Source organism: Pygocentrus nattereri, chromosome 24 (genome assembly GCF_015220715.1).
Source record: "Pygocentrus nattereri isolate fPygNat1 chromosome 24, fPygNat1.pri, whole genome shotgun sequence".
In the NCBI taxonomy this organism is placed as follows: domain Eukaryota; kingdom Metazoa; phylum Chordata; class Actinopteri; order Characiformes; family Serrasalmidae; genus Pygocentrus; species Pygocentrus nattereri.
In genome coordinates, this window is record NC_051234.1 from 17,080,184 (window position 1) to 17,091,793 (window position 11,610).

General features: G+C 37.3%; 1 protein-coding gene across 2 annotated transcripts; it reads right to left on the bottom strand.

Moving 5' to 3' along the window:
• Positions 1-68: 68 nt before the first annotated feature.
• LOC108426581 (TNFAIP3-interacting protein 1-like) lies at positions 69-10,080 on the bottom strand. 2 transcript variants are annotated; one of them, XM_017696194.2, is made up of 11 exons: positions 8,133-10,080; positions 7,636-7,735; positions 6,701-6,787; positions 6,191-6,296; positions 5,927-5,992; positions 5,078-5,143; positions 4,856-4,966; positions 3,899-4,021; positions 2,933-3,010; positions 2,337-2,462; positions 69-2,201 (listed from the first exon to the last, which is right to left on the bottom strand). In XM_017696194.2, exons 3-11 carry the CDS (start codon positions 6,721-6,723, stop codon positions 2,151-2,153), a joined length of 750 nt encoding a protein of 249 aa, XP_017551683.1. In that variant the 5' UTR covers positions 6,724-6,787; positions 7,636-7,735; positions 8,133-10,080; the 3' UTR covers positions 69-2,150. The 2 variants fall into 2 exon arrangements, with proteins under 2 accessions (XP_017551683.1, XP_017551684.1); XM_017696195.2 differs by lacking the exon at positions 8,133-10,080 and adding an exon at positions 7,882-8,117.
• Positions 10,081-11,610: the final 1,530 nt, after the last annotated feature.

Consider the following 11,610-nt stretch of genomic DNA (forward strand, 5'->3'; position numbering starts at 1 on the left):
CTGTTCATATCAACAGTATCTAAAATTAGTATGTTATTGTGGCATCAAAAGATGCTGGAAACATTGCGTTTTAAAGGTGAACACTCTTTAATTGAGCATGCATTATGGTAGAACTGCCACTCAGCACTGCTGAAATGGTCACATCTAACCATTCACAACCATCCTTCATGGTAGACAGCAACCCATGCAAACTACCTGATGCAGAATGACACATGTGCACATCTTTAAGCTAACAACAGCATTTTATTTACAATAAGTCTTTGCTAGACATTTATTGTAAATGAGTCACTTCCAGAGAGCAAGTGTGTGCGTGGCCGCTATGTATGGCAAGGCCTCCCATGCTCCCTCAACAGCATGAGCCAGTAGCGGCACACTCCATAGCCCCCATTCAAGGGTCAGCTGTCCCAGTAACCCCACAGAGTTTCAACAGAGCCCCTGGAGGTGCAGTGGCCACTCTACATGGCCACCCCCCTTACAACATGGAAAAATGTTACAGATTTTGTTGTAGTTGGTTTAACATTATACATTTTATGCAGTTATTCCCCAGATTAAAGCTGATCAAGGTATTTTTGTTCAAACTTAAAACAAGAGGCATTACTGAGTCAGGAGAAAAAAAAAAACATGCTAAAATATAGTGTCCATGTGCTGCTGCAAGTCACTCAGTAAAGCCTGAAATAGTATTTTAAAAGTTTTTCAGACCATGTCATATATCTTTTTGTATTAACTTGACAGGCTTAAGTTTAGTCTTTAGAGCTCAAATGCAAAAAAAAGCATTAAACTGATGAAGGAGTGATAAAAGCAGATAATTCACTTACATCCTCAGACGACATGTCCTTCCAGATGTTTTTACAGAATTCTCTTTGAATACCCATTCAATGCATGTGCAATCAACAGATTCATCCACTTGAGGAAGGGGTTAAAGCAGAATCCCACATGCATGCAATTACATATTTCCACCAGAGAAGTCATCAAATCCCCAAAACTTATATAGTGAAGCTTTAACAGCTAACAGTGTCCACTTAAATAGCAGTAATAGTTTTAATAGTAGTAACATGTCATTTTCATTTTTTTATTCACAATCAAAACATCTTTATTGTTTTGTTATACAAGTAGTCCCATGTGAACAAAAGACTAGATTTAATATGGCAAATTATGTCATAAAATGTTTTAGCCACAGGGATTGATTTGAAACATCAGGTATGGACATGAAAGAGTTAAGTAACACATCATCCATTCAGATCTTAATCCAGCTGGCTAGTTGCTAGTGGTGTGTGTAGTGGCTGGTAGATATGCAGGAACTCCCTCTGGCCAGTAAACATCCTTAGTATGTTAGCTTATGTCATGACTTTATCTTTTAGAATTAGGTGAAAATACATTTACTACTCAGACATCAGGCTGTGTCAGTGGGTAAAGAGCAGCAAAAAAAGCAACAACCAAAAATGCAAATAAAGCAACAAATAGTAACAAACAAAGGGCAGGAAAATAAATTAATGTTAGTAACATCATTAGTTGAAAAGGTCTTAGCCACTTCAGACTGCATGCAATAAGGCTGGAATTAATAGGTTACATTTGAAATATCATGTACTCAAAGTATAGAAAGGCTTATATGAGTAGTTTGACTACATCCATTTAAAACTCATCTTGGACCCTTTCATAGCATAATTAATGAAATGTCTCAAACTAGCTACTGTTTTTACCACTTTTGTGTTTAGGGTCCAAATTAAGATGTAAAAAGTACTTAATCTCAAATAAAGTTGAACTTCCCAACACAAATTGGCACCACAGCATTAGTTGTTAATTGTATTCAGTAGGGTCAGTGTGAAGAATTTACAGTCAGCTTTACATTTCATGAGAATATTCTTGAAAATACATCTGTGTTCACTGAACTGTTGGAAAGGCTGGGCCTAAATATGCAACCAGTAATGGTGGACATAACTTTATTGACTTTATATAATTTAATCTATTTTCATTATTTTATTTATGGGCTTAAATAATAGTACAGGATATATACACTAATAAAAGGCTGGAAACACATTTGCACATTTCTATGTGTAGATGTAGAGAAAATAGCCACAGCTTAGGGCAAGCCATGAATAAAGTGCCCTTTTTGTGGTGTAGCTGAATGTGACTCAGCTAAAGGGTCACATGGGTCACGTGTGTGGTGAGGGGCCTGTAGAGGGGGTTGTTGTAGCCCACTGTACCTAGAAAAAACAAGAATTATAAAGATTATATTGTATCATTATTTCTCAATCAACCATTTGCTCACTCATTTATTCACTCTCAAATGTGACTATAGACTATAATTGTGCAAAAATGGAGATGTAAGAGAAGCTCACCTGTGCTTTGTAAACATGTAGGTCTGCATGGATTTTCTTGTATTTCTTCTCCAGCTCTGCATACTTCTCCTTTAACTTGTCCCTGTCTTTCCTCTCTTTTAAGAAGTCCTCTTTATACACTTGTGCCTGTGAACAACACACAGTGTCAGTAGTGATCTGTTTTAACACTAAACATGGGGAAAAGGCAAAGAAAAGAATGTCCTGAGTGAAGAAAATACATTATATGGTCAAAAGAATGTGGCCACTCTTATTACTGGTTTTGGCTTTTTCAACAGGTACATACAACTGCCATCATACAGCCAAGCAATCTGCAATGACACTCACAGTAGAATCGTACTGAAGAGCTCTGTGACCATGTTGCACTGAGGCAAGTCCATTTGTAAAGGTTCTGAGCTGCTACGGCTGCCCCAGTCAACTGTAACTGCTGTTATTGTGTAATGGAAATGTCTAGAACACTGCTGAAGCACACAGCATGTAAAAATCACCAGTCCTCAGTTGAAACACTAAAATGTTGAGTAAGTTTTGCACAATGGAAATACCTAATAAAGTGAAAAAGTGTACAGTATCTCAGCATATAATGAGTTTTAATTCAGTACCTGATGTTTCCAGATGGTCTCCTCTGTCTGTTTGCTCTCTTGCTGCACTGCCAAACTCTTCTGCGCCCTCTGCAGGACCTAAACACACACAACTACTTTAGAAAAACAGTTGTACGTACTACCAATACCACAATATACCTGTGTAAGGTTTCTGGGGCATTTTATATTATTTTTCTTCTTTTTTATGTGTCATTTTTTACTTTTAAATGACACATAAAAAAGATTGAAAAAATTTTATAAACTCAAACTAGGATTTTTTTTTTCATTTTAGAAGCCAAATACAATAATTCCAAATAAATTAATTAAATTACACAATAATTCATAATAATTTTTTTTTACCCAATTTAGTTGTTTCCAATTCCACCTGCTACTTAAGACTCCCCCAGTCACACGATACTACCAATGCTAGGAGGGTGAAGGCTAGCACAGGCTTCCTCTGAGACCTATGAAACCAGCCACCGCTTCTTTTCAAACTGCCGCTCATACAACATCACAGGACAGCCGAACGAGCTCGGAGGAAAGAGCCAACCGCCAGATCTGTTACGTCAGCTAACAGACGCCTGCACTGATTAGCATCGCCCTGAGTGATGGGGGGAGAAGGGGAGCCATCCTATCCACCCAGAGAGAGAGACCAATTGTGCTCGCTTGGACTCCCGGCTACAGACAACTGCAGCAACACCAGGGATCGAACTTGCGATCTCCTGATGATAGGACCGGCGCTTAGACGGTTGTGTCACAAAGAAAAAAATAATAAAAAGTTTGATCTATTACAGATATCATTTACATAATTTATTTCTTAATATTATTTGTATATTTATTATACTTTGCCCATCAAAAGTTTGTCCATTTAAAACAACTTACTTTTTTTATTGAAAAGTAACTGTGAAAATTAAGTATGTCAAAAGAAGTGAAGACGTCTGTAGGTTCTATTTTGTGCTTTACCAAAATCAAAACGAGTATTTGTACCTTATTCAGTCTCCTGATTTCTTCCTCTTGCTGCTGTCCTCTGCTGGTCAGAGTGTCACACTGCATCCTCACCCTCTCTATCTCGCTGTCTGCCTTCTGAAGGCGGGATTTCAGCTCAGTCTCCTGTCAAACACAGTCAATCAGTAATGAATTAAAAGATGAAAAAAGAACACATCAGTTAATTTCCTTCAAAACTATTCCACTACAAGTATGCCAAGGAGGTTTCCTTCCTGTGGTATGTGTGTCATTAAAGAGGTAGGAGAACTGGTTGGACAAGATATAGCCTAGCTTACACTTGTCCAGACCTTTGGGACCATCCAGCATTCACATTTCTGAGTAACTAGCTGGGTTCAATATGTGAATGGAAACTACTAAATTGCTCCACACCACACAAAACCCTTATTTGTGTTTCTGATAGCATCTGTTCAGTGTCCAGTAAAACTGTCTCATGAGTTACAATAGGCATTTGTATATATACACAACCTGAACTGGCACATTGTATCTACAGATGCAAAAAGTAACATATCAAAAATATAATACAATATAATTACTTTATATTACATCCATTTTGTTATATTCTTAAATTGATATTTATACATGTAATCAAGTAAGCCTTGATATTTATACATGTAATTAATTGGCGGTACAGCAAAACAGCAATTTAGTTAAAGTCTTACATTTCAAAGCCTTACATGTCAGGATCAATCTGACATTTGCACCACTCTGTTCAAAGAAGTTAAAATGGTAATGTGCTGAGTCATATTCCGCGTAATGTAATCAGGGTTATTCCTGTGCACGCAGTTCTATGGGTTAGCGTCATCGAGAGCTGTCAACTGGATTGTGTTCACTCAGAAGGTTTTGATTCTAAGATAACTTACTACTGGTTTTCATTTTAAAAATAGATTCAAATGTTCTGTTTGACGTGCAAATAATTTGCAATCAGATGAATCTTTTTACCTGGGTGCTCTCTTTAGTTTTATCTGTAAGAGAAGAGAAGTCCTCCATCCTTTTCTCTTTCTCTTCTTTTCTCTGCTCATAGTTTTGCAACCTTCTGTTCAGTTCAGTTACCTGAAGAAAAAGAGTTTGCTAATCCATATCTTACATGTCTAATGTGAAAAGGGCTGAGAAGTATAGTTTGTAAGGTGTTACCCGCTTTGTTTGAGAACAGAAAGTCCTTACCTGGTGTTCAAAATGCAGTCTCAGGCTATTGTACTGTTCGGCCCATTTCTTATTTACGTAGAGCAGCTGATGATAGCAAGAATACAAGCCAGTTATATGAACATTTCCCTTCAGTTATGTTTATGTATGTATCAGTTCAGAATATGTCCTGACTTTGTACAACAAAACAGAGGAACTGGGCTATTCTACAAAGTCTGTGGTAAATTACCCTATAATGAGTAACAACTAAATTGTCCAGATTTTGTAAAGTGCTTTTTCATTTTTCATAACTGAAAGGACAAACCAAACCAAGTAAAAATGTTTAGGTTACTGTGGTTAAGGTTTGGCATACAATCGTGTACATTTCAACCTGAACGAATGCTCTCAGGCTAAACTGATGTTGGACTAATGTCAGCAGATGTACACCCATGTGTGCAAATTTGATTTAAGAATTGTGGGGACCTCAGTAATAACCTTGTTGTACATGTTAGTTTTGTCATGTCAATTTAATAGTATGTAATGACCAAAGACCCTTTACTGCATGATCTTAGTAATTTTTGGACTGGTTTCTGCTGTGAGCTATTATGTCAAATATTTTCAACAGACTACACTTTCAAAAAGTGTGGACATGTCCCCAATATAAATTATGCCAATGTCTAGATCCATCTATTTTTACACAAAGTGGAGGGTCTTTTATTTTGGAAATGCCAGCTGTCCTTTACATTCACACTTCATGACCATGAAATTAATGACTTATATTAAAATATTGCTACATACATTAGAACTTAAGAAATGAATACGTTTTTAGATAAATACCCAAGTATAAATCACATGTTTTGGTGATGTGTGTTTGAATCTGACAATACTGACCTCTTGATTTGTCCTCCTTAGGTCTGAAAGCTTGATGTGTAAATTAAGCACGCTCAGTTCTAACACCTGTAAAACACGCAAGTCACGTCTCACACTGAACTCTTATCAGTCAAATAAGAATGAAGGAACAGTCATATCAGCACTGTTTCAGGGCCCTGAAGATGAAGAGATGCTGCTTTGAATTTCCAGTAATGCACTTGCAAAAAAATTACCCCCACACACACACACACATATACACAAACTCAGCGCTCATAATTTTCTCACCTGTGAATCAGGTGTGTGTGGTGTGTCATGATCTGATGGATTGTGGGTAGGAAAGCCCATTTTAATCCTAAACCCTGGATGAATGTCAAGCTCTTTACTATCACATCTAGAAAGAACATTTTAAAAATAGCAAATCATTACTGTAAAGATACGTTAAAGTGTCCTATTCCTGTATCATGTAAGAAAACTGCAACATGAAGTATTAAGAACTTAAGATTAACATTTAGCCCTTTTATACAGATACACAGATTGTAAAGACAAGACTAGACAACAGCATAAACATTTCTTAACTTTCAGGATTAAGTTAATGAAACAAGATTTTATATTAATTTATTTTGGACAATTTCTAATGGTCTGTTCATCATGAAATTTTATGAAATTTTGACCCAATGTGAAGGCAGCTGGCATTTTCAAATTAAGTCTAAAAACAATTGAAAACTGCTTTTGTTTACAACAACAACAACAACAATATATAGAGCCTACAAATACAGGTGTGAATGTACAAACTACCTGTCTGAATGCTGTCCATCCATGGCTCCCTCGTTCTACTCCACTCTGCTCCTCTGTGGTAGACAGCACTACTGAAGGTTGCCGTTTCTGTGAAATAGATCAATGTTACAGCAGCAGTCTTCAGTCAACATTCTCACAACCATACACCCACAAACACACTGTTAGAAAGTCCCTCTCGTTATTTTTTTCTCAGTCAGATGAGTGTAGGCTAACCAGCAAACAGTTTCTTTCTCTTTCTCAAACAAGTATCCTTTAATCATTTAGGCTACTTCTGGAAACTATCATAATATTAGTGGGATAATGGTATATTACACTATATATGTATACATTGTATATGTATGCTACTACATAATACTACATTCCTACATCATTCCTACACTCTTATCAAAAATGGTTCGATATAGTACCAAAAAACTTTCTATTACTTGTTTTAAGTTAAGTGGAACCCATTTTGGTGCTATATGTAACTATTTTTAAAAGCTTCTTAAAGAGCCATACAGATTTTCCATCGTGGAAGCCACGCTATAAAACTATTTAAGAATTCAAATGTTTATTTGGTTGATCATGGCTCTATATACAACCATGGCCTTTAACACAAAACCTTTGAAGAACCATTCTTTTAAGGGTGATAAAATGTTATAGTACATTCAGACAGTAACTACAGTGGCTGCATGATACTGCACAAGTATTCTAAGCAGTACTACAGTAATATTATGCAAAAGTGAAAACATTACGGATTATTCAAAGAATTTCAGGGAAATTTACTGTAGAAATATTATAGAATTGCCGTATGTCTAATGACAGGTTACTTTTACATAGGTCTGATTAGGAGTTTAAAAAGCCCAGAGCCATGCAACCAGCCTACACTCTCTCATTACGCTGTGTATAATGTACAAAAGACAATTTTACGGTTTGAATAAAAACTCAAATCTCACCGGTTTGGGGGCCTGTGTACCTTGGCGTGTTCAGTACTTTGCCTGGAGAGTTCTGGTGGTCTGCATCCACCGCAGTGTGGCTTTAAATACGGAGGGACTCCTGGGGGAGAAGGTTAAGACATGTTACATGTTAAGACATGTACCGTACAGCGGAGTTTCTACCGCCAACGCCCTTGAGGATTCCCCGATACAGGGGCCCGTATGTAGGTTTCCAATTGCAGGGATTACCCTCAGGTGCTTACCCACCCGTTTTCCGGCAGACCCCGCCTTCTGCGCTGGGATTGGCCAGAAGCCTGTATTCGCATTGTGATTTTGTTTCTGCTTCGATTTAATTTAAGGACTAAACGTCGTAAAACTTCGTAGAGCCTACATTTTACTTTATATTTTCTTTTTTCCACAAAAAATACGACAGACTGCTCGTCTAAATACGGGTGCAAAAATAACGTCTCAAATAAATAAAATGTATGAACAAATGTACAACGCCTGAGCGAACTTACAGACCGCTGGCGAACAGGACCGATTAGCCAATCGTACCACGAAGGGACGGAGTCTGCCGGATAACGGGTAGGGTAAAAAACACAACAAGGGCTTCGCGTGGGAAGAGAAACGCACGCGCGTTCCCGCGAGCCTGGAGTGAGCGTGGGCGCGCCCAACTAACAGGCCTTCACCACATTTTAACATTCCGAGCGGCGCATGCCAGTAAATGACACAGATGACGCCGAAGACCCCCCAGAAGAAACACTAACACACTCCGGCTTACAGAGCAAGGGAGGGAGCTGAGAAACGTGATGAAGTTAAAACACGCCCTGTACGTGTAAGCAGGCTGCGGGAAAGACCGCTGTAGGTGGTCGCTGACTCACGAGCTCGTAAACCAGGAAAGCAAAACTACTGTGTCTTTTACAGTGTGACCGATAGGAATGGAATGAATGCAAGAATGAATTCCACGACTTAGCAGGACTTTGGTTTATTATCACAGTTACTATCACGACCTGTTCCTTATAGAGGTGGGCCAGTTCCATAGTTCCTCTATTTGCATGTGTTCAGTTTTATGTGCTCAAATAAAAGTTCGATATTTAATTGTAGTATAAAAGTACAAAAGTATATTTAGGCGACTCCACGACTGAGGTGCCATGCGTGTCCCACTGACATCATATTAACAAATATGTAGTTATAAGCAAAAGAAAACAATCGGTCTGGTTTTTTAAGGGAAAATAGGTTTTGAGATATTTACAAACGATTTCCCTTTAGCAAAACTGTTTTGCAGAACGATTAACTTTAATACTTTAATATAGGGGTGGGCAATATTGTGGTATTTTATTATCATAAAAATTGTCACAATACTGAGAGGAGATTTCTCTTCAAAGTTCAGAATTCTAAGAGCCACATTATATATCATGAAGAATATCAAGAAACAAGCATCAGAGCAGGTTAATGTCAGAGTATGAATCTACAGCAGTACATCAGTCTGAGAATTTAATCTAATGGGAAATTTTTTATTCTCTGTTCACTAAATGTATATTTAAAAAAAGCAGTATGACAACATGATAAAAATATTTTAAGGGAGGAAAGCAGTTTGAAAAAAGAAAAGGCTCTAACCTATTAATGTCTCAGTATGTATTTACTGTAGTATAATCATTGGAAACATTCTCTATTTACTGTTGTCTCTCTGTCTCTATGCGCTGCCACTGTCTCAGTGCAGTCACCCTCAGTGTTTCTGAAATTAATGCACAAAGTTACCTTTTATGACATTATTTTACCTAGCCAGATCATTTATTCACTCTGGTAGCTACCTTGCTGCTTTGTATAATGGGTAAGTTAGCTAAATAAGGTGGATCAGTGGTAAGAACTATCCACCATTCTGTTGTAGTACCTGCTCTGTGAGGGTCCATGGGGCACTAAAGAACAGGGCAACAAAATATGCAGAGGAACAAATGGACTACAGTCTGTAATTGTAGAACTACAAAGTGCACCTACATAGTAAGTGGAGCTGATAAAATGAACAATGAGCTGTAGAAACAAGGGGGTGGTCATAATGTTCTGGCTGATCAGTGTATAAATTAATACAAAGTGATAGATAAATGCTCCCCCTTGCTGCTCAGATCTGTTGGGGCATGTCAGATCACACAGTGAATGAAAAGTGGCATCTCTCTGGCAAATTGGCAGTGTAGAGCAACACCACTAGCGATGATGGAGATGCAGATGCATCAGGCATCAGCTTTTCACGGCTTTTCATGTGCAGTTCAGCTCGTCATGATCTCTAAATTATCACAGTAGAACGTGCAAAACGGAGAACTACCTGATTATCATTTTAGAGATCTAATTACATTTTGCAGCTACTGTTGAACTTAGATTATGGACAAAAACATTTAGTAGGGTTCTTTAGTAAAGAAAATGGTTCTATGGACACTCATGAAACCATGAACACACAAAGTACCCTTTGCAGGATTAAAGGCTTCTTTACATTATAAAATTATTCTTCAGATTGATGAATGTGCTGTAAATGGTTCTATATAGAACCTCTTTGGGTTCTCTATAGCAACAAAAAGGGCTCTTCTTTTGTTGCAAGCTTGATATTACAACAGAAGAACTTTTCAAAAAAGGCTTTATAGAACCTGCATACAGCACATTTACCATCAATCTGGAGAACCCTTTCATAATGCAAAGAACTCTTGAATCATGGGAATGCTTTAATCATACTTTGTGTTCATGGTTCTACATAGAACCATTTTCTTTATTAAAGAACCATCTTTGAGTGTACCCATATAACTACAACCAAATTTGTCCAACTTGAATCAAGTGGGAGAAAATGCCACAAAGTGACTTAAAAACTCATCATTCTTTCTCTGCCAGTTCACAGTAAAAACATCACAAAAACTATAGTACCTTTTTTGTTAACACCTGAGATACTTAATAAGTAACTAAGCAGAAACGAATGAGTAGTGCCCGATGAACACTTAGATAACTACTCTAAACTACTAAGGACTACTAGTTAACTATTCAGTAGGTAATAATAAACTAAAGATTAGTGTAGTTCATGATTAACTGAACAATAACTGGTGAGTCTCACAGAGAATTACATGGTAACTATTGTTCCTTAGAATAACTACTCATAAATTATAGATCAATTCAACATTAATTGCTCATAGTGGAGTCTTACAAGGTTCCTGGTGAACTGAGGTAGTGTATTCCAACACTTCTAACAGTAGTGAAATACACTACACAGTGTGCAGTCTCTACAATGTAATGGATTATATCCTCAATTTCTATTCACACAAACAGGCATCCTCAGAGAAGCCTGGGGGCATCGCACCACGCTGTACTGACTGATGTCCCTCATGTGTTTGCCTTAAGCACAAACCTGAAAAGGCTAATGCACAATTTCACATTTGACAGTGTGAGCCAATTTGCACTTCAGCCTACAAATGGGACAGCTGCTAAAATACTACAATATTCAGTAGACCAGTCTGTTTACCTCTCATCTTTAGAAAACAAAACACCATTCTTTATTGCAGGAGCATGTGTGCCACTTTTCTTCTGAACAGTAGTTCTGCTTTAAAGTCCTCTTGAGGGCAGTGTCAGTTAAAGAGAGCTCATAGAAATATCTGATCATGTATGCGTCCTGCCTACAAATTCCCTTGGTTCCAAATATTACTGTCATACAATGAATGAGGTGTTGATGTTCTTCATTAGGAGCTAATGATGATCAGGAACAGTATTATAAAAAGTGAAAAACATGGTATCTCATTATTAATGAACTAGGAGTTAATGACTATCTGGAGTTGTATAAAGTGAAACACATAGTAACTCATTATTAATGAACCTAGACTTAATGATGGTAAGGAACAGTATTATAATGTGAAACAAATCATTAATCTCATCATTAACTCCTAATGAAGACCACAGTAACATGTTCATTAATAATAAGTTACCATGTGTTTCACTTTATATTTTCCTGATCATCATTAACTCCTAGTT